General features: G+C 42.6%; 1 protein-coding gene across 1 annotated transcript in view; it reads left to right on the top strand.

Annotated features, from left to right (window-relative positions):
* The window catches only part of LOC108437897 (zinc finger protein 850-like), a 40,971-nt gene that overhangs the window by 4,097 nt on the left and 9,236 nt on the right, over positions 1 to 27,638 (top strand). The window contains exons 2-5 of the mRNA XM_037543895.1: positions 1,052 to 1,913; positions 3,149 to 3,154; positions 12,429 to 13,104; positions 20,848 to 21,665. Of these exons, the coding sequence (XP_037399792.1) occupies positions 1,201 to 1,913; positions 3,149 to 3,154; positions 12,429 to 13,104; positions 20,848 to 21,665 (2,213 nt within the window). The 5' untranslated portion in view covers positions 1,052 to 1,200. The remainder of the gene's footprint in view (positions 1 to 1,051; positions 1,914 to 3,148; positions 3,155 to 12,428; positions 13,105 to 20,847; positions 21,666 to 27,638) is intronic.

The following is a 27,638-nucleotide window of genomic DNA, read 5'->3' as shown; positions in this document are numbered from 1 at the left end:
TCGGAAGAAAACCTTGTATCTCCATTTTTGCCATTTTTCAGTTTTTTAAATAATTTGGAAGTACCAGTTGTCCTTTACATTGTTTGTACATTTAATGATGAATGGACCAAAAGAAATGGCCAAAAATCATGGGGGAAAAAATTCTGGTTCCAATGACTTACATTGAAAGTAAAGTGGGTTTTTTCCTTCTCCTGTAAAGTTACCATTTTGGAGATACAAGGTTTTCTTCCGACAACAGCGACATGTTGTGTTTTGAATACTTGTCAACCAGCTAAACCAACACCAACTCAGCATAACAAACCATTCTAGACCAGCTTGGAAATCATGCTGGTCTAATCTGTTTTTTGTTTTTTTTTTCAGCAGGGTCACCTACAGAAAAAACATTAATGGATTTGTATTTATCTTGGTAATCATTTGTTCACTCCATCCAGACTAGGATAACCTCCTAATGACATGCCAAAAAGGTGGGAAGAAGTTCTGAATACTGCAACAGCTGGATTTTTTAAAACAGTCTCAAGCAACATGAAATTCACCATCTGGTTTTCTCCTGCCTTCACCAGCTTAATCTGGACAGCAAAGGATGACCCAGCTGTAAACTGTAGTGCAGAAATAAAGAAGAATAATTGTCCCACTTTTCCAGCCTGTGGGGCTGAGTACCGTTCTAATAATGAGAGCTATAGTGTGTGTATATAGGTATTGAGGTAGTGTGTGTGTGTGTGATATATAATCATTGTCAATGAAAGCATTTAAAATGAAATGAAAGCATAATTTTTGTCGATTTTTATTTTTCTACATCATTTGAGCACAGCAGTTGTTACAAAGAGTGAAGATTTCATGATGAAATGTACGAAATGTCCACTTGTGGGGTTTAGAATTACAACGTTCTGTCTGTATTCAGTTCAGTTTTGAGATACTAACAAGCAGATTAAAACCTTTTATACAGAAATTGGTGATAAGAAATCAGATTAGATAAATTAGATAAATATCTCAATTGTGTCACCATCTGTGCTCCGTTGCTAAGTTTAATGTCTTTTCCCCTTTCCTTCTCCAGAAATGTTTGATGTCCTGGTCCAAGCCTTCTTATGCTCCTAGTGTCCATTTGCCTGCACAGTTAAAATTTACGATTACAAACGCACCAGGAATCATCACTAAGAGGAATACCCCACACTGCTGCAATCAGGAGAGACTGGATGTGAGAATATGGAACCCAGCGCAAGCTCCAGCACTCAGCAGATGTTCTCTGGTGCTCTCTGCGCTACCACATATCGCAGACGAACACAGAAAAATGCAGAAAAGAAGAGACCTCATCACTGCTCAGAGTGCGGCAGGAGTTTTGCTCAGCGGTGTCATCTGCAGCAGCATCAGCGCATCCACACAGGAGAGAAGCCGTTTCGCTGCTCAGAGTGCGGCAAGAGTTTTAATCATCCGAGCAGCTTCCAAAGACACCAGCGCACTCACACGGAAGAGAAACCGTATCACTGCTCAGAGTGCGGCAAGAGCTTTACTCAGCAGTGTCACCTCCAACTACACCAGCGCGTTCACACCGGAGAGAAACCGTATTACTGCCCAGAGTGCGGGAACAGCTTTAACAGTCAGAATAGTCTTCAACGACACCAGCGCATCCACACAGGAGAGAAGCCGTACGACTGCTCAGAGTGTGGGAAGAGCTTTAGGAACAAAGGCAGCCTCCAGTTACACCGGCGCATTCACACCGGCGAGAAACCGTATCAGTGCTCAGAGTGCGGGAAGAGTTTTAATCAGATCAGTAATCTCAGATCACACCAGCGCATTCACACGGGAGAGAAGCCGTACGACTGTCCGGAGTGCGGGATCAGCTTTGGTGACAGGAGCACCCTCCAGAGACACCAGCAGATCCACACCGGCGAGAAACCGTATTACTGCGCAGAGTGTGGGTGGAGCTTCAGACATTCAAGCACTTTGAAGACACACAAGTGCATTAAGCTCACTCGTGGTGACGTTCAGAGCAATGATTCTCACGTTTATTATTTCTAGATTAACTGTGATGTGTTTCAAATATTTTGTAAGAAAGCACTGTAAGGAAAAGAGATCTCTCTAGATGATTTCTATGATTGTGGGATTATATCCATGGTCTTCATGGGTCAGACCCGACAAGTTGTTTTTCCATTTTTCACTGTTTTGTTGACGTTTCAAAGCGCGTGTTCACATGCATGTAGAGTTGTGTGATTATATTAGTAGCAAAACCGAGCTCCCAGATAAACCACAAAGCAAGCTCAAAAAATAATAAAGACCAAATGTGCAGAAAGGGAAGGACTTTACCTAAAGTGTTTCAGCTGCAAAACACTCTTTTGCTATTAGTCTGATTACTTTGGCTGTGTTCAGACTGCAGGCAAATTGGATTTGTTTTTTAGGTCGTTATTTAGAAGTGGTCAGATCGGATTTGTGTGTCCAGACATTACCAGCCTAATGGCATACGCGTCAATAACTGTGTAGCTATGCTGCTGACATGGATTTCAAATGCTGATGTAGGAGAGATGGAGGAGCGTCATCTTGCCCTCCAAACTCTTCAGAACTCTCTTCATAATCATGAATCTTTGGAGCTCTTCTTGAATCCCAGCACTTGATCACACTGGGTTTGACGTTGTTGTTTGTCACGTTACAAGTGACACAAAAGACAACGATTTGAGTGTCCATACTGGGACTTCAGATGTGGTTTGGATCCGATTTGTAATTATATTGTGCTTTTTTTTTAGGTCGAGACTATCAAAAATCAATCTGGATTCAGTCTTGGTATGACAAAAGTTGGGTTTGGGCTGGCAATCTGAACATAGCCTTTGACCCTGTTTACACCTGGTCTCTTCATGTGTGTAGTATCTGGATTGTTTCCTAATAAGCCACATGCATGTACACTTAGTAGTCAAAGGTGTGTCTGGTTAGTTGCACGGAAATCCAATTGCTGTGTGGGATGGAACATGCAACCTGCTTGTGGCGGGGCAACTGATTATCCGTTCAGCCTCTTCATCTGATTTGCACAATAGTGTCCATATTGCTGTAAAACATTTGGTTTCGTCCCCAATCTTTTGTCCTCCGTGATGGTCTTCCTCAGACACAGATCATGAGTTTTGGTTGTACTGCGAGGAGTTTCGGATGTCAACTGTGTCTTGAAGAGACGGACGTGTTTATACTGCTATAACGTGGCTCAAACGCATCTCAGTCCAGCTCCTGATGTGCTTTGAGTGATTGGATTTGAGTTTTAAATACGTCTTGGGTGGGTTTACACCAGATATAATTCCTGATACTCAAGATACATGAAATGACCAGATGTAAACAGGTTCTTTTCTCCCTGCAGTGATTCAGAGGTTCAGATACTGTATCAGTATCAATCCAATTGATAAGGTTTGGCTCCTTTCAGTCCTTTATCTTACTGACTCCTTATCTTATTAAATTAACACTGGGAGCAGACAGAAGGGTTATCTACAAAGAAATTTTGTAACGAACGTTCAGATCAATTTTTTGCAAAATATTGGCTTAAGCTACTACAGAGTGAAAATGATATTGCCATGTTAGGACGTGCTTTTACTTTTGATGTAATGTCTCTAACGTTTCCTCTTTGCTGTCCTTTAAGTATAGACTGATAAATAAACAGATCTAATATATTCATTCATTTTATTCATCTTCTATGCTGCTTATCCTCCACGGTGATTGGGTGCTGGTGCTGGTGCTGGAGACCTATTCCGGTGCCCGTTAGTTGGAAGACGGGGAAACACCCTGGGCACACTGGCGGTCCATCACAGGGCGAAACTAACAGTGTAATATTACAATGAAAACAGAAAAATCTAAATGTACATATAGAACTAACATATCTGTATGTAATTTTGGGTTGTTCTCTTTCTTACAAAATAGTTCACTTTTTGTCATTTTTATTTCTAATTTTTCCATTTTATTTTTTATATTTTAAGTATTTCCTTTTTATTTTGATTTTCATTTTCATTTTTATATTCACAATTTTATTTACAGTGTTTTAAAGTGAAATTTATATTGATCTTACCACGCAGAGGACAAGTCAACAACTTACTCCCCTACTGTTGCCCTGTATGGTCGTAACGCAACGTTGAGGACAATGTCACAGTAAGATTGAAATGATGTTGATGTACCAAAACTGACCCAGGCTGCAAATCTATGTCATAGTAACACTAACGTTCTATTGATATTATGGAGGCCTAAATGTGCGCTGGTCATTCATATCTAAGGGCTAATTATGTGCGCCCTGTGTGGACTGACCCACAGTAGTCCTGTGTCAGGCTATCTGTGGTTAACAGTGTAGTTCCCCAAAGAGAAACCCTTTAGGACCCACTGTGGGCCAGTATAGGGTTATCTCTGGGCTGGTCCGAGCCGCCAGACCCGGGCTTTTTGATGGGTTTCTATCATGTGTCAGCATCCAGTCCTCGCGGGTCAAAACAATGGAGACCTCAGCTCACTGCCTCATTAAACACACCTGATGCACTTCAAGACCTTCATGAACTGAATTCAGAGCTTTAGATGAGGGAAAGCACTGATCTCCACAGGATTTTGGCCCAGAAGGTCCCCAGTTTGACACGCAGATGTAAAGGATAACGTTTCACAATGTAAATGAATTTGATGGTTTCCTAATGGGATTTAAAAACCATTAGGTGTTAATCCTAATGGTTTCTAATGGTACTTTTTCAGCAGGGCTGACGCAGACTCTGTGATCAAGTGGTTCTACTGTGACGCTCCTGCAAACCAGGTGCGGGCACTCTTTTAGCGGTGCTTCATTCACAGAAAACTGTAGGAGAAGAGGAAGAAAATTGCGGCTCCCATGCGATCAGGACGTCACAACTTAGTCCAGTTCACGCAAAAATTCCCGTCTTTTCCTCCTGAACTCCTTTCACCCGCTACCCATATCCTGCTTGCTGTGCTGCCTTACCGGCTGTCCCAAATCCAGGAGCTGCTCCAAAGCAAACCCAGCAGAGCTTCCACAGGATCTTCTGCACCTCACACTATGATACACTGTTTTATAGGAAAGAATGGAGAGGTAGTAGATGTAAAGGTAGGACAAAATATATGTCCACGTGATTGGACTTAGTATGCAAGCACAGGGCTGGAGCGCAGCCCCAGTTACAAACTGGTTCCTCTGGAATTTTTGGTTCGTGTGAACGGAAAACGGAGCTGTGCACCAGTAACTTTCATTTAATGGAAATGTTGACTGCACTTGGTGGCTCTCACTCATGTCGTTCAACCAGTGATCTGACTGATTGAGGTGTGATGTAAAATAATCCACCAAAACGGTATTTATATTTCAGCCTTACACTCAGAGGTGGACGAAGTACACAAATCATGTACTTGAGTTAAAGTAGAGACCCCCAAAGAAAAATATGACTCCAGTAAAAGTAGAAGTTCCTCCCTTTAGACCTCCACTTGAGTAAAAGTACTAAAGTATTTACCTTCAAATGTACTTAAGTATAAAGTAAAAGTAATAAAAAAAAATTCGGGAGAGCCTCAAGCCACTGCGTACGTGTCATTTGAGGATGCCAGCAAGCACGTCCATGTTCTTCACATCATAGAAATCATAGGGCCCTAGACCTGCAAAAGTGTTTTTTTCCTGCAGTGAGCAGGCTGGAGCAGTCTACTCCTGGGTGGGAGGGGTTCTTTATGATCACTGACACCTTTGCCAGCACATTCCTCTCCACCACCATCTCCGCTGTGTCCACTTTAGCCCCTAGGACTGAGCCAGCCTTTTTAATCATCTTGTTCATTCCGTCCGTGTCCTTCACTGTAGCACTGCTGTCCCAGCACACTACAGCATAAAAATGGCACTTCACAGTTCATAGTTCTCAGTAGCTGGCCTCTCCCACCAGAGGACCTTAATCTCCTCAGAAAATACAATTGGCTCTGACTCTACTTGTCCATGTTCACGTCCCGAGCCAACTTGCCACACAGATGAACATTCAAGTTCTTGTAGATGCTGTCCACCTCAGTGTTTTCACCTTGAATGGTGATGAGGGCTGGAGGAGACTTAATTTTCTGAAAGTCGGCCAAAATCTCTTTTGTCATCTTGGTGCTTAGTTAGAGATGATTCCGCTGACACCAGCCCACACAGCTGTTCACTAGGTTCCCTCCTCCATAACAGTGTTATACAACAACTTTTGTAGGTGACACATCTCATACGTGAAATGGAGGTGTAAAAAGTGAAAAGAAAGGGAGGAACAATAGTGTAAGCACCTGACAGTTCATTAGCTGTATGTACTGGGGCCTGCTGGTCAGATAGTGAATGATCCAGGATACCAGGGCAGTATCCACCTGTGCCACACTTGGCTTGTACCTCAGCAGGAGAGGCTGGATGGTGTTGAAGGCACTAGAGAAGTCAAAGATTGTTTTTCGCAGTGCTCTCTGCCATCTCCACATGTGAGTATGCTCTGTGCAACAGGTAGATCATGGTAACTTGAACCCCCCGCATGTGAGTGAGAGGCAAACTGTAAGGTGTCCAACATTTTATTCATAATGTGAATCATTGCTACAGGTCTGTAGTCATTTAGTTTCTTTGGGTACTTGATCTTTGGTATTGGGACTATACAAGATTTATTCCAAAGTAGCGGGACTCAGGTTGTATATGCAACCTGCAGGACTCCACGCAGCTGGTCTGCGCAGACCTTCAAGACAACCACAGATCACTTCCTGACTGCCTTTACTACAGTTAACCTCATCACATACTGACAGTTACTTGAAGGTTGTGGTGCCACTTTTTTATTTGTTATTTGTTCTTTGGCATACTTCTACAATATGCGCAATATCCTTCTTGTGTGTGCAATACCTCTATCTCCAACTGCCCCCTGTGCTGCCATAGTGTAAGAATTTCATTGCATTTTTGAAGGCCCTGTATTCTGAATACATGCGACAGTAAACCAATTTTGAACTACTGGATTAGATTTTCAACTGAATATTTAGTTGTAACTGAACTTGAGATACAAACACCAATTCTATGTCATACTTTTGTCATACATTTCATATTGAGATTGTAATACTTCTTTTTCGTTTTTCTTTTTCGTTTTTCCTTCTCCAGAAATGGTTGACATCCCGGTCCAAATCTTCCCCAGCATACACAGTTAAAATTAGCCTCCACAAACACATCAAGAAACAGCACCAAGAGGAACAGATCAAATCAGGACTCATTTGGGACAATAGAGTTCAAAAGATGCTCCTGTGAAATATAGGAAAGAAGAAATCTCCCCAGTTAGAATGTATATGGTTAGTTAGATGCTGGTTATTCGAACCCAAGATGTCTTAAGCCTGCAAGGCACATTGTGAAAGTAGTAATAGTGATTGAATAAATGGCGTAAGATCACATTCAAAACGTGCATCCCAACGTGCTGCCCATGAGATTCATTGCATCATCAGCCTGCTAACTTCCCAGCTCCACTGCCATCTTCTGCCTGTCTGTGAGATGATCCTGGAGATGTAAAATCTAATATTTCTCATCTTCAGCAGGTGTGATGACCCAAGCAGCAAGCTGCATGGCAAATTGAACTTGATACCTTTATGTTGCTTCTCCAGGCTGCAGCAATGACTGCGTGTGGTTGCTGGTGAGGTAATCTGTAGACGTCAGTGTTTTACCTGCGATCCTGACCTTTAGTGGAGGCAGCAGATCTACTTTATTCCTCAAAGACATCACAGCCCATATTGCTTTGATTTTAAGAGGCTTCTGGAAATGAAAAAAGCTCTCATAAAAAAAAGCTTCTGCTGTTTATTAACTATGGAGTATATAATCGTCTCCAACAGTGCAGGGCCACTGCATTCGGATGTGCCTCAATCATGTGAGATGGGAGAAGCGTCCTTTGGTAGACAAACATCCAGGAAAAATCCAGAAAAGAACAGAAAACATCTCTGCTCGGATTGTGGGAAGAGCTTTACTCAGAAGAGTGACGTGCAAAAACTGAAAAAGGCTCAAGTCTTATTTTGATTTCAAACTGAACTTAGCCACGTCTAGGAGAGGTAACTGAGCTGAAGTGGAGATCTCATTTAGAATGTTTCTTTCCTCTGGGTGGGCTGACCAGGTGAGACCAGAGATTCTTTAGGATGAAGCATAGCTAAAAACCGAATGGCCGAGTATTACTGTATTAAAATAGCATAAGTGCTGTATGCTTTTTCCCCTTGTTCATATCCAATCCAGATGTAATTTCCACTTGAATAAAAATATTATTTATTATATTACATCAATGCAAAAGTGTTTTTTTTGTCTCACATTCCATAACTGGGATGGCCAGAAGGACGGCCATGCTGTATTCCAAGGTGGCACTGGTATACAGTGGTCACCCTCTGGCCTATGCCTCTGTAAACTGGTTCCATTGGCTCCTTTAGTTCCTTTGGTCCTTGTGAACCTTAATGGAATACTGTAATGGAAATATTAACTGTCATTGTGAAATCCGTTTAATTATGCCACATGATAAACCACGTTTTAAAAACTTTACATTTTAAACTTTATCTTTAGACAAATTCACCTGCTAAACCCCCTCTTGGCAATTTGGAATTGTGCCTCTAAGAAATCAAGAATGGGATGAGACATAAGTCTCTAATGCTAAACAGTGATAAGACAGGACTCATTCTCATTGATTCTAAATCTGCACTCAATAAAACCGGCCCCCTCACTCTCTCAGTTGATGATGTTGTCTCCCTTCTCTGTGGTCCGTAATCTGGGTGTTGTCCTCAACTCTTCACTTAGTCAGCTCTCATGTTAGCTCCCTTGATAAAACCTCTTTCTTTCAATATAGCAAAAATCCGACCATCTCTCTCCCAGTCAGCTGCTGAAACTCTCATTCATACTTTCATTTCTAGCCGTCTAGATTATTGCAGGCATCAGCTCCTCTTTGTTTCGGAAACTCCAGACGTTCCAAAACTCATGCTTGTCTCCTCATTTACACCTAGTCACTTCACCACATTACATCTGTTCTCCTAAACCTCCACTGGCTTCCCATAAACTACCGGATCCTGACCTATAAAGCTCTCGACAATCTTACTTAATCTCTCTGATCTTCGCCAATCCTGCAAGCCAGCACGCTCCCTCCGTTCTTCTACCACTGGTCTGCTTACCGTTCCCTCCTCTAAACTCCACAGTGTTGGTTATCGTATGTTTTCCAGAGCAGCTCCACACCTCTGGAACTCTGTCCCTCTCATATTCAGCTGTCTAATTCTCTGTCCTCCCTTAAATCCAACCTTAAAACACATCTGTTCTGTCTTGCATACAATCTTCTTCTATCTTAAACTAATATGGCTCTTGTTATTTTGTTTGTATGTTATATATGTTTATTATGCCACTAATTGTAATCTGTAAGTGTCTTTGGGTCCTAGAAAAGCGCTATACAAATTTCATGTTGTTGTTGTTGTTGTTGTTGTTATGATTATTATTATTATTATTGTGCATTTTTTGGATTAACAAATCCACCGAAGTTTTTGGCCACTGCACATTCATGGCACACACTCCTCATGTCATTCTAACAATTTTCACAATCATGTAAGTTATGCTTGATAATAATAAGTAATATAAACGTTTACCAAAACTATGGAAGAAAATTGTTGAGTTAAAAATGAGTTGAACTGCATGATTTCATTAAATCAAGTTTAGCCATTCAGTTTCTGATATTAGTTTGACATGATTAGTGTCAGTCATTCAACTAGATGTTAATGCTTTAACATAATAACATTGTTTTATTTGAAAATGTTTTTCAAGGATAATAATAATGGACGTTTTTGCAGAATGGCCCAGTGTGATGTGCTGTAGATGGTTCTGTGCAGACCCCTTTTGAAAAAGGTCCTATATAGCTCCAAAAATGTTCCTTCTATCCAACAAGCTTCACACCGTAACAATAGACGAATGCTTTTCTGTTCTGTGTGAAATGGTTCTCAGATTGATGGAGAATGTGTTGTATGGGGTTCTATATAGCACCAAAAAGGGTTCTGCTACTTGGTGCTTCTCATGAAGGTTCTATATAGAGCCATACACATTTTCCATCAGTGTGAAGAACCATTTTAGCATGCAAGTGGTTCTATTAAAGAACTCGCAGCTGTAAACAGAACCATTCCCTTTACTGAAGAACCCTTGGAGAATCATCTACTCTAGGTGTGGACCAGCATCCAGACTGACGCTCCTGCAGGCCAGGTGGGGGCGCTGTTTCTGTAACTGTGGTTCTTTAACCTCAAAAAAAAAAAAAAAAGGGGGAGAAGAAGATCGCAGCTGCTGTTTTGATCCGAGTTCCTGTCGTTTTTCTCCTGGTTCTCCTCCTTCCTTGTTCGTGCTGTCTTACCAGCTTGTTCCAGAACCGGGACCGGAGAGGCTCCTACAGACAAACCCATCAGAGCTTCCCCAGAGCTGCAGTCTGGGGAAGCAGCAGCTGCTGAAGGTGAGGATCTCCTGCTACAGGAGGCCGGTATGTTCATAATCATAATCTGGGTTAACCCTTATTTAAATGTATGTTAAAAACGTTTACCTGCTTTAATGTGTGTATATATATATATATATATTTAAAAAAACCCATTAAAAGGCTCTGCTGGTGTCCAGTAGTCTTTACTGGTGTTCTGTGTTTTCCTGATGGGTTGATATCACAGTGTAAATGACTCTAATGCTTTAACATGTGTTTCCTAATGGAATCTAAAGTTGTTCTACGGGATAAAATGATTACTTCTAATGGTAACCATTAAGCCAGTTCCCATTATAAAGCAAGACCATCAGGTTTTAATCCTGTTGATTATAATGGTCTTTCTTTTCTTCTTTGCTTATCGCTGTTGTCAGAACAAAACCTTGTATCTCCATTTTTGTGGATTTTCAGTTTTTGGCATAATGTGAAAATGCTTGTTAGCCTTAATATTGTGTGTAAATTTCATGAAGGATGGACCAAAATAAATGGCCAAAAATGACTTGGAAGAAATTCTGGTTCCATAGACTTACATTGAAAGTGATGTATGTTTTTTCCTTCTCCTGTAAAGTTACCATTTTGGAGATACGAGGTTTGGTTCTGACAGCAGCGAAATGTGGGTTCAGAGAAAATTCAGATGAAACTGATTTGTTCATTGGAATCTTAGCTGGAATCCTTCTTTTTAAGTTCAATTTTAACTAATTATTATTATTATTAGTAGTAGTAGTATCATCATCGTTATGATTATTATTATCCTTTGAAATTGGTCAACGCTGTTCCTCTTACAGCTTGCATGCTAGAACCACCAATTCTGAGTGACTGTAGAGCCTAAATTTGAGAGTTATGCTTGTCCTTTTGATGGTTTTTGCACCACATTATTCAGGCAGGATATTATTTCAGAGACTCCTGTAGTGACTCTGGTTCTCTGGTGCTCAGCAGATAAAAGCAGATTTTCCCAGTTCAGTTCAAACTCTACCTGGCAGGTGATCAGTCAGTACAGCGAGTCTGATAATGTCTCTTATTTATAGAGAGATATATAGAGATATAAGCTGGCGTACAGCCAGAGAGAGATTTATGAATAATAAAATGCAGACTGGAACTGAACTGTGTAGGATCAGGGTTGGAGATCACTGCTAGCACTGTGGTGCAACATCAGTTATTTTAAGTGTGCAAGAAGAAAATATTAGTTATTTAGTTATTTAATTACTTATTGGGTGTAGCCTTTCTGAAACCACTTCATAAATCACAGTGATTGTGAATGTATTATTTTTTAAATACATTTATAAAGAGTTTTTTTTATTATTATTATTATTATATAATTTTATTCATCATGTATTATTAATTTATTGTTATTTGCTTGTAACAATTATTTGTTTAATTAAAAATAAACGTTCAGGAAATGTGCCCAGCACATTGTTATAAGTGAAGATTTTGGACAGTTTTCTATCATCAAGGTCCAAACTAAAGTGGTTTTAAGGTCCAACTGTGAACCTTAAATACGTTTTACCAGGAGAAAAGTTCACATTTATGCTTCTTTCCTAACCTGATGTTTTAAACCAGAACAGTAAAATAAAAGCTTGGAGGCGAGGCGGGGGGTGTGGAGTCAGTACAGCTTAGAACAGATCAAGGGTCCCACCCCAGTGACAGTTTACTACCTTTATTGCTTTTATTGCTGAGAGTTTAGCGACTGACAACAACAGGATTATATTTGTTATATATTGTTTTTCCTCTTTCAGAAATGACTGGGCTCCTGTTCCGAGTCTTCTCCTGCTCCTAGTGTCAGTTTGCCCCCAGACCTTTTACTGACCTTCTCATCAGATGACCAAACTCATCAGAAAGGGGCACCAAGAAGAAAAACCTCACACTGCTGAAGTCCGGAGAGGCTGAATGTGAGAACATGGAGTCCAGAGGAAGCTCCATCACCCCAGAAGCGTCCCCTGACGCTCCTCCTGCAAACACACCTTGCAGTAAAACTCAAAGTAGTCCCGTAAAGAAGAGAACTCACCACTGCTCAGAGTGCGGAAAGAGTTTTATTCAGCGTTGCCACCTGCAGCAGCACCAGCGGATTCACACCGGAGAGAAGCCCTATCAGTGCTCGGAGTGCGGGAGGAGGTTTATTCAGCTGGTCAGTCTCCAGAGACACCAGCGCACTCACACAGAGGATAAACCGCATCAGTGCTCAGACTGCGGGAAGAGCTTCACTCTACAGAGTCAGCTCCAGCTTCACCAGCGCGTTCACACCGGAGAGAAACCGTATTACTGCGCCGAGTGTGGGCGGAGTTTTAACACTCAGAACAGTCTCCATCGACACCAGAGAATCCACACAGGAGAAAAGCCGTATCAGTGCTCAGAGTGTGGGCGAAGCTTCAGAAACAGAGGGACCCTCCAGTCGCACCAGCGCACTCACACCGGAGAGAAGCCATATCAGTGTTCGGAGTGCGGGAAGAGCTTTATTCAGAAAAGCATCCTCAAAACACACCGCCGCACTCACACGGGAGAGAAGCCGTACGACTGCCCAGAGTGCGGGATCAGCTTCGGAGACAGGAGCACCCTCCAGAGACACCAGCAGATCCATACTGGAGAGAAACCGTATTACTGCGCAGAGTGTGGGTGGAGCTTCAGACATCTGACTTCTTTAAAGAAACACAAGTGCATCAAGATCACGCGTGGAGTTTCTCAAAGCAGCGGCTGTGACGTTTTTTTCTTCTAGGTAACCCAAAACCTGTTTTAGTGAGGACAGTTAGTAGAACTTGAAAGAAAAGCTATACGTCTGTATGATTGTGTGATTATGTCTCTGGTCTGCAGAGGACTGCACTCTCAAAAAGATGGTTCTTTAAAGAACTATTTGCATGATTTAAAGGGTTCTTCGCGTGTAGAATACACCAATCAGGCATAACGTTATGAGCACCTCCTTCTTTCTACGCTCATTGTCCATCTTATCAGCTCCACTTACTGTATAGCTGCACTTTGTAGTTCTACAGTTACAGACTGTAGTCCATCTGTTTCTCTGATACATTGTAACCCTGTTCTTCGGTGGTCAGGACCCCCATGGACCCTCACAGAGCAGGTACTATTTGTGACGTGGTGGTGGTGTGTTTGTGTGTGTTGTACTGGTACAAGTGGATGTTGGCTGGATATTTTTGGTTGGTGGACTATTCTCAGTCCAGCAGTGACACTGAGGTGTTTAAAAACTCCAGCAGCACTGCTGTGTCTGATCCACTCAGACCAGTGCAACACACACTAACACACCAGGGTACACACAACAGGGTAAAACGGGGCTACCAAAGTATCAGAGAAACAGATGGACTACAGTCTGTAACTGTAGAACTACAAAGTGCAGCTATACAGTAAGTGGAGCTGATAAAATGGACAATGAGCGTAGAAACGAGGAGGTGGTCATGTTGAAATGTCTGATCGTTGTATGTTGTCTATGATTCTGGATAGATTTCTTGGAAGTTCTATATATGCAACAAAAAGGATTCTTCTATTGTTACAAGCTGTTCATCGTAACAATACCAGAACCCTGTTTAGTGCTTTATAGAACCATTTTTGAAAAGGTTGTATACAGAACCATCCACAGCACATTCTCCATCAGTCTGAAGAACCGTTCCAGAATACAAAGAGCACCTTCTAAATCATGCAGATGGTTCTTTAGGACCATTTTCTATACTAAAGAACCCTTGAAGAACCATCTTTTTAAGTGCGTGTTTCTGATGAAATGGCCAGGCAAGGTTTTCATTTTGTGGTGCTGCTATTTAGGTTTTTGTGTGATAATTTTTTCTTATTGCCACTTTTCAGTGTTTAATAATAATAAGAGAGACAATATTATGGTGCTGAACAGACAAGATACAAGAGTCTTTATTGTTAATACCCTATTTTGAGAATGAAATAAACTCACACACCTATGGCGTTATGCTGTAACTGTGATCCGAAGGTCGCTGCATGCACGACCAGCAGCAAAAAAACAAATCTCTAAGTAATTGGTGCCGTGCAGCAGCTCTAGCCAAGCAGGAAGCTTTGCTACATTTGTGTTAACATTAAATGGTTACTGGACTGCTTCTTCCGCATGTGTCCGGAAACCGGACAACAGCAACCCAGATATTCCACTGTTTTTCAGTAGTGGCGAATCCACACACCACAGCGGTGAGCCGAACGATCCAGTAGTTCAGTTTTTCCCAGTGGAAGAAACCATATGTTGTTTTTCGGGAGCCGTGAATGGCAAACATCTCAGTGAATTCCAAATGAACTCAATATTTTACAACACGACATAAGAGTACCGATCATTTTCCTCCCTTTGTTCGCTTTAAATAAACAATATACACTGAAAAAGCTTTTGTGATAATAAAGCAGTAAATCGCTGTGTGTTATTGCGACTTTATGTGGGGAAGTTGTTCATAGGTACGATGCAAAGCGAAGTAAAACCTGCTTCCTCTTGATAAAATCACTGTAATGCGCAGCCTCAAGCGGCTCATTGCTTTTATAAAACGGTGGCCAATGTAAATACTGGCTCCTGCACCACAACAGTGCTTAAGCATAGCTAAGAAACGGTCATTTGGGACACAGCCACGTCCACACTGGACACACTGCGCTGTATTAGCTAGATTTTCTAAACTTACACAGCACTCCAGTCTAGTCCATGTAGGCTCAGGGCTGGATCGTCACGGCCTTAGTTCATGGCTGGGTCTTTAGCGCCTTAGCTCAGGGTTAGGATTTAACCGCCTCAGCTCAGGGCTGGATCGTTAGCGCCTTAGCTCAGGGCTGGGTCGCAGCTGTGGGCCAGAGGTGCAGTGCTAAAAACATGCGAGTTAAGAGAATTTAGGACTGAACTAAAGTCTGAGTTTGGAGGAAATTGAGCCTGACTGAGTCTGTTTCTCTGTGCTGATGTGAATGATTCTCAGCTGAGAATCAGGGCTGGGTCGTTAGCGCCTTAGCTCAGGGTTAGGATGTTAGCGCCTCAGCACAGGGTTAGGATTTAACCGCCTCAGCTCAGGGTTAGGATTTAACCGCCTCAGCTCAGGGTTAGGATGTTAGCGCCTCAGCACAGGGTTAGGATTTAACCGCCTCAGCTCAGGGTTAGGATTTAACCGCCTTAGCTCAGGGCTGGGTCGTTAGCGCCTCAGCTCAGGGTTAGGATTTAACCGCCTCAGCTCAGGGTTAGGATTTAACTGCCTTAGCTCAGCTCAGGGTTAGGATTTAACCGCCTCAGCTCAGGGTTAGGATTTAACCGCCTTAGCTCAGGGTTAGGATTTAACCGCCTCAGCTCAGAGTTAGGATTTAACTGCCTTAGATCAGGGCTGGGTCGTTAGCGCCTCAGCTCAGGGTTAGGATTTAACCGCCTCAGCTTAGGGTTAGGATTTAACCGCCTCAGCTCAGGGTTAGGATTTAACCGCCTTAGCTCAGCTCAGGGTTAGGATTTAACCGCCTCAGCTCAGGGTTAGGATTTAACCGCCTTAGCTCAGCTCAGGGTTAGGATTTAACCGCCTTAGCTCAGCTCAGGGTTAGGATTTAACCGCCTCAGCTCAGGGTTAGGATTTAACCGCCTTAGCTCAGGGTTAGGATTTAACCGCCTCAGCTCAAGGTTAGGATTTAACTGCCTTAGCTCAGGGCTGGGTTGTTAGCGCCTCAGCTCAGGGTTAGGATTTAACCGCCTTAGCTCAGGGCTGGGTCGTTAGCGCCTTAGCTCAGACCTGCTGCAGGAGGAAGCAGCTGTGGGCCAGAGGTGCAGAGCTAAAAACATGCGAGTTAAGAGAATTTAAGACTGAACTAAAGTCTGAGTTCGGAGGAAAGTGAGCCTGACTGAGTCTGTTTCTCTGTGCTGATGTGAATGATTCTCAGCTGAGAATCAGGTGTGATTGAATCAACCCATCAGCCTTCATTTAGGCTCTGAGGTACATCGAGGGTGACCCTCATTAATAGCGTAGCCAAGCAGTTTAAACAGGGACTGAAGAAGTTCAGCCTGAATTTAAACCCGACAGCACACATACGCGGCCGGAGCGTCGGGAGAACATGGAAGTGGACAGAGTCCGTTTCCGAATGATGGACGACTTAATAAGGTGTGGCCATGACTTAGTAAGGCGTGGGAACGAGATCACAGCTTACTAAATCGTGGCCACTCGTTAGGTTCTCCTTCTGGCGCTTTGCTAAGGCGTGGCCACGCATCATTTTTATTTATACAGGACGTCACCATCAGGGCTCCTTAGAAAAGCAGAAAAATGGGTGGACTTGCCCTTTACCAGCGCATTCAGGCTCTGTGATCACGTGGTTCTAGTGTGACGCTCTTGAAGGCCAGGTGGGGCGCTGTCTCTGTGGTTCTCCAGCCTCTGAAAAACAGCGGAGAAGAAGAGGGTTCGCCCAAATAAGCTCTCAAACTGCTGCTTTGTCCGGATTAAACTGCTCTGCCTGAGATCTTCTCCGGAGGAGCCCAGCAGGAGAACCCGGAGCTGCTGAGGGTGAGGAGCTCTTACACGCCGAGACGCTGGGTGTGTGATGCGGAGGGATGCTGGAGCGGTGATGGTCTGTTTCTGAGCTGCGACACTGTGAACGTGGCAGAACTTCACCTGTGCATGATGAGGTTCTAGATCAGCAGGTCTTTGGCCTGGAACCAAAAGAAGTGTGAGTCACACCAGACACTCAGCTCAGAGTGTCGAGGCTCTCAAGAACCAGACCTTGCCCTGTTTGTGAGGTTCTCAGAACCAGGATCAGAGCCTTTATTGGTCAAACACCAGGTGTTCTGCTGGTGGAGGGGTCAGCATACAACTAAACCCAGCAGGATCGATGGAAAAAAGATCTACTGTATCAACATAAACAGACAGTGCAGTCTGCATGTGCAATGAGACACAGAACCGAAAAAAGAACATTAGAACCATTAGGATTGAAACCTGATGGTTTTGATTTCTGATGTGAATTGGCTTAATGGTTTCCAGTTAGAGACCACTGTTTTCCTTTACACTCTTAAAAATGTTCTTCAAGGGTTCTTCAGTAAAGACAGTGGTTCTGTATGGAACCATGAGCACTCAACCAATTTACATCCTTAAATGGTTCTTGCATGGTGAAATGTTCTTCAGACTGATGGAGACTGTGTTGTGTATGGTTCTGTTTAGCAACACAACAGAAGGGTTCTTCTGTTTAGAAGGTTGACATAACAATAGCAGAACGCTTTTCAAAAGAGTTATATATGGTACCATATTCTCACATAAATACATTCTCCATAAATCTGAAGAACCATTTCACCATTCAGAGAAATATTTAAGCTTGCAGTTTGTTCCTAGAGTGTTCATGGTTCTGCATAGAAGAACTATATTGAAGAACCAAGCGTAGAGCCGATAATCACTTCATATCTAACAGATCGAACTCCCAAGAAAAATGTACCTGTCATTTTTCAGCCTTGCCTGGCCAGATCAGCCATAAATGAACCCAATGCCATTCGGCAAACTTGGTGTGTCTGATCTTCAGAGTCGGACCAAATCAGACTGAGCCATAAAACTGACCCAATATCAGGTTCAGCTCAGTTTGGTCATTTTTTCCAGATCAGTATTAATGTTGTTTTGTTCCAGCCGGTCTGTAAAGCTTCTTACAGCCCGTTTAGTTTGGCGAATGGTGTTGGGTTCATTCTGGCTGATTCCAGGTTGTTCAGCTGTTCTGTCACAGCTGCCGACTGAAAAGCTGCTCAGTGATGACAGTTTGGGAATTTGTGTCGTCTCGTCTTCAGAGTCGGACCAAATCGTCTGTCGGTCAGATGTGATCTTAAAAGTGCCCGTTTTCTGTTTGTGGCAAAGTAAGAAGTAAAAACGTTAAAATGACTTGAGCGTCTCCTGCAGCTGTCAAAGTCGTTGCTTAGCAACGACGTCTCAGCAGAGTGATGGTGTTTGTGAAAAAAACGTGATGTTATTGTGAAATAACAGCACGGTTAGAACGCTTCACAACCAATCGGCTCGCGTGGCCAGAACTAACTGCTGTATAGTTTAAAATACCCATAATATCACTGGCTAAGACACAGCCGCACCACCTTACCTAGAACGCATCCCTGCGGTTCTGAGTGCACTTCTATTCCCGTTTCTTGTTGGAACGCTGTCTAGGTAAGCAGTGTTAGTGACTGAAGTCCTAGTGAAGACCCTCTTTCAGAGTCACTGGGATCTTTTCCTCCTGCTCTCTTCAGCCAGAATCACGGTCGGCTGGTCCTGCTCAGCACTGTGTCCTGCAGTTCACCGGTCGGGAGGCATCTGCCCTCGTTATGCTTCGTATTATTCAGGTTTTAATTTTAATGTGTCGTCAATCTAGATTTTTTAAATTCTGCAGTTCACAGTGAACGAATCTGACCTCATTCATGGTCTCTCTGGATATGGGGTGTCACTGAGGTCTATAGACATCAGGTTCTACAAATTGGTCCTCATTCTCCAGTGTCTTTCTCAGATTGTTCTTAAATGTGTTCTTGAGAAAGATCCTAAGAAAAAGTCTACGTCAGATTCATGACGTGTTCTTAAAGCGCAGAACTGTTCTCACCTCTGTGCTCTAGAGTGTGTGTAGATTCAGTTCTTACCCAAGAACAAACCCCACATAAGTTTTATGCTTAATTAGTTCTCTGGATGGTGAAATGGTTCTTCAGATAGCCCAACCTTTTTGTTTCTGTTGTATCCATGGGTTTATGAAGAAGAAGGGTTGGTGAATGAGGCCCAGAGTTTTTCTAAATAAGTCCTGTGGCAGCGTGAGCTCTCTCTGCTCCAGTTCTGCACTGCCATATTCAAATCGACCATCGCGTTCTCCGTCTACAGCGCCCTTTATTCACGTACCAAGCGTTCACTATGGTGAATGCTGCAGTGACGATCATTGGGCCTCGTTCTCCAACCGTTCTTAAGGAGAAATTGCTTCTTAAACCTGGGGCTTAAAATGGGCTTCTTAGGCACATTGCTCTTCAACAATCACCAAGTTTGATCAGGATTGGCCAAACCTTTTTGTATACATCTGTATTTTTAAATGCATTTTTAAAATCCAGTTTTGGAAACTCCCGTTTTCTCACTTTCCTTTGAACGTTTTCATCTTTTTGTAAGTGGACCATCTTATCTGGTCTCCTTTAGATGTTTTAGATGCTGGTGAGAGCGATGTGGGAGGTGGTTGTTAGTGTGCGTGTTGGGGTCTGTCTGAAGGGGAATGTAATGCCAGTGATTCCTTTAGGAGCACACAGTCCTGGAGGACACAGTCTGTAAATGGTTGGTTTTAGGATGGGAAGCGTAGAACAGGTGAAAATGGCAGGAGGTGCGCAAAGCAGTGGGAATATTAAATGCTGATTTGTTTAATGTCATATTTAGGGTTGTAGGCTACTTTGTAATTTTCTGATAATTTCTGCTTTTCTCTGACACTGAAAATGAACCCCTTGCACTTAATGGGTGTTTTGGAAATAGATAATGGTTTATAAAACATTGTTTGATTATTTCTTTAAGTTTAAAAAGCAGTGTTACGCTGCTCAAAGCGGACAGTGTTCGTCTGACTGCAATGAAAGTACAGCACTCTCTTTAAGAGTAACTCCATCCTAAGACTTTTTTTTCCCCCCAAATCAAATGTATTTGTATAGCGCTTGTTACAACGGATGTTGTCACAAAGCACCTTCACAGAATTGAATGTAACATGAAATGTAAAAACTCCCAGTTGAGCAAGCCAGGGGGGGCGACGGTGGCAAGGAGAACCTCCCTCACAGCTGAGGAAGAAACCTTGGGAGGAACCAAGGCTCACAAGGGGGGGATCCGTCCTCCTGGAATGCACTGCTCTGTAATAGTAAAATATACCAGCCTTGGCTCTGCTGTAGTTTTGTTTACGTTTTGTTTTGGTTTTGGATGTCGCTGAACATGCACACAGATGTGAACGCAGACTCTTTAAGCTGCGCAAATGGGGTTTCATGCATAGGTGTTTTCAAAAATGTCATGAAACGTCATAACGCAACGCAAGCAGTTACAGCAGGGGGCGCTATAACAGCCAAGCCTGTCCAAGCAGTCTCATACCGCTAGCGTGTTTCTCAACTGCCTAAGTAGACGAGCAGTTGAGTCTCACACAAAGACAACATAAACATTAAAATATGATCCATTTAAGGCCTTTTCATTCCAGCAGAGGAGCTGAAGCAGCTCGCTCTCCTCTGCTGTCCAAGTGTAGCTGTTAAGGCTTTTGGAATCCTCTCTGATCCTCTCTGATTTGTCCTCTAGCGCCCCCTTCAGTACTGAGTGTTTTCACGCATGGGGAGGTTTGTACAGAAGGGTTGAGTGATTCCAGTGTGTTACGCGTACTTGCGTCGAGTTTGTTTCTGGCCTTTTTGTCATTTTTCACATAAAGATTTACATCTACAAGATTTTTTCTTTTTCTCTTCCAGAAATGAACAGCGTCCTGTTCCCAGCCTTCTCCTGCTCCTACACAGTTTAAGTTCATCACCAAGAAAAAAAACTTCACACTGCTGAAATGAGGAGAGATTAAATGTGAGAATATGGAAGTTGGAAGAAGCTCCAGCACTGAGGAAGCGTCTCCTGATACTGTCCACACTAGCGCTCCAAGAGCTCATCCCTGCTTAGAGTGCGGGAAGAGTTTTACTCGGCTGAGTTATCTCCGAATACACCAGCGCATTCACACCGGAGAGAGACCGTATCAGTGCTCGGAGTGTGGAAAGAGCTTTCGTGACCGTGGTGATCTCAGGACACACCTCAGGATTCACACCGGAGAGAAACCATATCACTGCTCAGAGTGCGGGAAGAGATTTGCTCAGCTGGGTCACCTCCAAACACACCAGCGCATCCACACCGGAGAGAAACCGTACCACTGCTTGGAGTGTGGGAAGGGTTTTATTGTGCAGAGCAGTCTCCAGCTACACCAGCGTACTCACACCGGAGAGAAGCCGTATCACTGTTTGGAGTGCGGAGAAAGTTTTAACCGCCAGAGCCATCTCCAACGACACCAGCGCATCCATACTGGAGAGAAGCCGTTTGACTGCTCAGAGTGCGGGAAGGGCTTCAGAGACAGAGACACCCTCCAAAAACACCAGCGCATCCACACCGGAGAGAAGCCGTATTACTGCTCCGTGTGTGGGCGGAGCTTTAACCAACAGAACCATCTCCGAATACACCACCGCATTCACACCGGAGAGAGACCGTATCAGTGTTCATTCTGTGAGAAGCGGTTTAGTGACCGGAGCACCCTCCAAAAACACCAGCGCATCCACACCGGAGAGAAACCATATTACTGCGCAGAGTGTGGGCGGAGCTTCAGACACTCAAAAACTTTAAAGACACACAAGTGCATTAAAAGCGAGTTTGACACTCATGGAGTGACCGTGTTGGAGGTGGTGATTTGATTATCTTGGTTATTTCTAGGTTAAATGTAACCTACATTTGGCGCAGTGTTGGCCCCGTCATCGGGAGAACATCAGGAGGTCGCGAGTTCGATCCACGATGATGCTACAGCCGTCTGTGGTCGGGAGTCCAAGAGAGCACAGTTGTCCTCGCTCTCTCTCGGAGGGCTGGATGCCCTCCCATCTCCCCCTCAGCACTCAGCGCAATACTAGCCAGCGCAGGTTGGCTGATGTAGTAGAACTGGTGGTTAGTGTTCTCCTCTGAGCAGGTTCAGCTGTTCAGTGGTGTTGAAAAGATGCGGTGGATCGTCACAGAAGTCGGAGGAAGACTGTGTTTGACTTCGCCCTCCTGGAGCTGGGGGTATCGTGTGATTGGGGTAGTCCGAACTAGTGCGTGGAATAGGAAATTCGCAAAAATCAACTAACAAAAAAAGTAACTTGCAGTTTTGCGGTGTAAATATCTTGTGTGTGATTTGTACATCTGCATGACTGTGATTGTTATGCACATGCAATTGTTATTATACATTCACATGTATAGCATTTAGTAGGAGCGCTCACTCAGATACACGCTTTAAAAAATGGTTCTTCAAAGGTTCCTTTCATATTTAAAGTGTTCTTTGCATGGTGATGATGTTCTTCAGATTGGTTGAGAATGTGTTTGGCTCCATGTAGCACCAAAAAGGGTTGTGTAACAAGTTCGACATCATATCACAACATAAGAACCCTTTTTGGTACAGTATAGAATCATTTTCAAATCATTTAGAATCATTTCAACTACCCTGTGACTGAGGTACTGAGATAGAATACTGGTCCTGAAGCCTCTTCTACCATGTTGAGGGGGCACTATAGGAGAATTAAGGGGAGTGTAAGCAGACTTCACCGCATACAGAGAGGTTTTTGATTGGTGCCCAGTGAGGAATCCTGTCTTATTCATCCAAATAAAAATTGCTGTTTGTAAAGTAACTGGACAGGTATGGTGCCGAAAACCAGCCGATTCGGAGTTTGTTTACATGCACTTAATAATCAGATCATTAGTGGATTTCTGCAGTTATCTGAACAGCATGCTCAGTTTTCTTATGCTCTGGTCACATATTTGGATTGAACAAAACAGCAGTCCGCACATCATAGCGGTTTGCGGCCACTGACGACATATCCACACACAGTTGTTATCATGGTGCAAAAAGGGATGGTTATAAGAGGAGAGCTTTATCAGTGTAGAGTGTGTGTTTAAGGTGGTTCTGCACTCTTTTGTGTTGTGTAATGCTGGGTTTGTCTGCTATTCAACAACGAGATGTTTGGTGTCCACAGCTCCAAAAAAATCTCGTTTGTTCTACTGCTGTGGTCGACGGCAAATGTTAGGAGTTCAATAATGGGATTTTACCATGCATGTAAACCCCACTCTGATTTCTTTCATTTCTGTGAAAACAGAGTGCCGTCCCAGAAACAGCAAGTAGCGTTTAACACCCTCCAAGACCAACACAGCGCTTTTGGAGCGACACTGAAACCGAAAACACGCTGGAACAAATGAAGGATTTAAAAACTCTTCGTCTTCTAGATGATATGTGTTCATATTTTCAGCTGAAGTGATTCCGCGTGTTTTGAAAAAGGCGCTCATATCATTTGAGTTTTAATATGTTTGTCACATCTTATTCTGCGAGTTTATTGCCTGGCTGTAAAGCAGAAATCTGATTGCTGCCTGACACATGTAGTCACAGTGATTACGCAAGAGCGTGAAAACACCCTGAACCGGTTACTGTCACAATCTGATTTTCAGCAGTTATCAGATTATTAGGTGTAAACACACTGAACCAGTTACTGTCACAATCTGATTTTCAGCAGTTATCAGATTATTAGGTGTAAACACATTGAACCAGTTAATGTCACAATCTGATTTTCAGCAGTTATCAGATTATTAGGTGTAAACACCCTGAACCGGTTACTGACCCAATCTGATTTTCAGCAGTTATCAGATTATTAAGTGTAAAAACACTGAACCAGTTACTGACACAATCTGATTTTCTGCAGCGATCAGATTATTAAGTGCATGTAAACACACTCAGTGTGGACTATTTTATGTAACACTAGGTTGATTAACCACAAATGTTTTGCATCATAAGTAATTAAGATATTTAAAGTAGGATTAATGAATGTTTTTTTAATCTTGACTGTGTACAAACACTAAATTATGAACTACATGCTGTATTATTTATATTATTCTCTCCTGTACATGTGTTCATTAACTAGGTACAGTTATTTATTATTCATTATTGATTTATTATACTTCATTGTTGCTAATCGATAATTAAACTTGATTTCCTGTGTTATTATTTGCCTCCTACTTCTTGTCTTTATTGTAATACACTTAAAGATGCTTCTCAAAACTTCAAAAGGATGAAATGTTAGGGCTACATGGCAAATAAGCAAGCAAAGTTTATTTATAAAGCGATTTTTATAACAGGTGTTGTCACAAAGCAGCTTTACAGGACAATCAGTATTACAGAAAGAAAGAAAAGAAAAATCCGGGTCCAAGCACCCATGAGTGTCGCCAGTGGCAACAGCGGGAAGGAAAAACTCCCTAGAAGATGAAGAAACCTTGAGAGGAACCAAGAAGGGGAACCCGTCCTCCTCTGGTCGACACCGGATAGCAAACATTCTTACAATGAAGTTTTATAGAACAAAGTGGGGAAAAAAGAAAGCAGTGGCTGATTTGATTAGTTTATGATTATGCAGGCGCAGCAACAGCGGTGGTCAAGCCGATGGCTGGTGAGCAGTGGCACCCGGTCAGGGCAGAATAGGCAACAGCATCAGACACACAGGATGGGCAGCTGATCAACTCAGCAAAGAAAGGAAGAAAACACAGAGTCAGTTCTGTAAAGAGTGGCTGACCACTGATCACAGTATAACAGAGCAGCAGAGACCCCAGCAGGTCTAGATCTGACAGGGAAGACTGATCACCAAAGGTGCGACTACACAAGTACATTTTTAGCCTAGACTTAAAGATTGAGGCTGTGTCTGAGTCCCGAACATTAATAGGAAGATTATTCCAGAGCTGGGGGGCTTTGTATGAGAAAGCTCTCCCCCTGATGGAGCTTTATTAATTCTAGGTACCAGTAGTGAGCAGCACCTTGTGATCTAAGTAGGCGTGATGGTTCATAGTGGGAGAGAAGCTCACTCAGGTACTGAGGGGCGAGTCTGTTTAGAGCTTTATAGAATTTTATAATCAATGTGAAATTTAACTGGTAACCAGTGCAGGGTTGATAAAACTTGGCTGATATGGTCAAACTTTCTGGTTCTTGTGAGACTCTGGACCAGCTGAAGCTTGTTGAGGCTTTTGCTGGGACATCCAGACAGCAGGGCATTACAGTGATCCAGCCTTGAAGTCATAAAAGCATGAACTACATGGCCATCCAAACAGTGCTATGAGAGAAAAAAAAAGACCAGCAAGGTGGCTGCACGAGAGACCAAAGAAACCCACAAATGTGAGAATTTTTCTGTTAAAAAATGACAGTAACCTCTGTATTATCTTAGTTTAATGGTGTTTCAGTGGATTATGGTCCTTTTCTTCATAACAAGCATAATAATCTCTAGTAGTGCTGATGTCTCGGTAGCTGGCTAAATTTCCGGATCCACTTTAAATGCTGCAGCAGTTACGTTCTGGAGCCTCAGGCATCAGAACTGCTGCTCCATTTAAGGTGGAACAAGAAAATTCTAACAAGAAGCTGGCGAATATCTGACTTCAGCTTCATATCACTGAAGAATTAGGGGTGGGCGATAATAAGTAATTCCACACCTGAACCCAGTGCTGGTTCTGAGTCTGACTCCACTGGGATGTTCAGAGCTCTAGTATAAGGTGGAGAATCCTGGGTTCCCCAGTCTGCTGGGAGAGAAGATCTCTCATTACAGCCAGAAGGTGAGAGTCCTACTTTATGTGCACATTTAAAAAATATGATTCTTCAAAGGTTCTTTAGTAAAGGGAAAGGCTACATTTAGAACCATGAGTTCTGTATAGAACCACTGTATATATTGAATGTGTTATAGGTTATGTGGTTCTGAATAGCACCAAAAAGGGTTCTTTTATTGTTAAATCATGGACATCATAGCAATAGCAGAACCCTTCTTGGTGCTAAATAGAGCTAAAAAAGGGTGTATAATACATTCTCCATCAATCTGAAGAACATTTCACCATGCAAAGAACCATTTAAGCATGAAATGTTTTTATATAGAACTAATAGTCTTCAAGGGTTCTTTAGTAGAGTTCATCACCTTTACTGAAGAACCCTTGGTTTATTTTATATCATTAAAGAAAATGGTTTGCATCTTATCCCTTCAGCAAGCAGTGGTGTCTTTAGGGGAAAACAAACATTCAAAAAATTAAATAAATGCAAAGTTATGTTATCAATTTTTTTCTTGTGTCGAAAATGCATCATATACAAATACTCTAATACATGTATTGTGTCACAAAATGTGCGTATCATTACACCCTCAGTTGTACGGCTGAAAGATCGTTTTCACATCTAAAGCTAAAAACCACTGCATGCAATTTTATAATCAGGAGAGCTGCATTTTTATTACAGCCTATTTTATTAACAACACTGTCTTAAATTTTAAGTGGAGAACATTAACCTAATAACGCAGAGCTTGTAAACCACCTGCAGATCAGTTAGTGTCCAATCTTATCTGCTGAGGGCCGGCCCTTCACGGATAAGACTGGACCCCCCTTGAGTCAGTCCAATCAGAAGCAACTAAACATCCACGAGATTTTTCAATGAGCCCCAAGTTTCTGAGTTGGGGGCATCAACAAAAAATCAGCGATAGCCGTTGACGAACTAGTATTTCAGTCATTCATCAGCCACAACATTAACACTGCAGGCTGAAACCATCCACACATGGAAATACAGGTATAAGCATATTATGCCACACATCACTCTGCTCATCAGCATCCTCTGCTCTTCACTCTGTTGCAGTAACGAAAAATACACAGACTCTCTTTAATGACGGAAGAATAAAAGTCAAGCGAAAACATTATTTCCTGTCTTCTTTCTAACAAAAACTGCTTTAACACAAATCAAGTCTTATTATGACCCCCAAAAGTCGTAAGTAGGACCTTCCAAGCAGGAGATTAAATTATAAATCGCAATTTAATATTAATGAACAATTAGAAAATATAATATAGGCAAAGTACATATTTTCTCCAAATCGAACTACAGGACACAGCAGGCCAGTTCACTACAGGCACTACATTTCCCACAATGCATCAGCATCTTTGCAAAAGCTTGAGTGTATCCTTAGGTTTTTTGGACATTTACTTATGTCCAATTCAGCATTGGACATAAGTCTTCTTCTTCTTTCGGCTGCTCCCTTTAGGGGTCGCCACAGCGGATCATCTACCTCCATCTCGCCCTATCCATTGCCTCCTCTACTTTCACACTACCATCTCCATGTCCACCTTAACTACATCCATAAACCTTCTCTGAGGTCTACCTCTTCTCCTTCTACCCGGCAGCTCCATCTCCAACATTCTTTGACCAATATATCCACTATTCCTCCTCAACACATGTCCAAACCATCTCAACCTGGCCTCTCTGGCTTTATCTCCAAACTGCTCCACCTTCACCGTCCCTCTGATCTGCTCATTTCTAATCTTGTCCATCCTTGTCACTCCCAACGAAAATCTTAGCATCTTCTTCTCCACCACCTCCAGCTCAGCCTCCTGTCTTTTAGACAGAGCCACAGTCTCCAAAAGGGCTACTACTACTTAAGGCAACTGGTAAAATGTTACACCTCATTTTGCAGATATTAATATTTACATAATCTTTACAAACACAAACTGTACACAAATATGGTTCTTTGGTGAATAAAATGGTTCTACATACAACCCCAATTCCAATGACGTTGGGACGTTGTGTAAAACATAAATA

Source organism: Pygocentrus nattereri, chromosome 13, assembly GCF_015220715.1.
Source record: "Pygocentrus nattereri isolate fPygNat1 chromosome 13, fPygNat1.pri, whole genome shotgun sequence".
NCBI lineage: Eukaryota > Metazoa > Chordata > Actinopteri > Characiformes > Serrasalmidae > Pygocentrus > Pygocentrus nattereri.
This window is presented reverse-complemented; position numbering and strand designations above follow the sequence as displayed.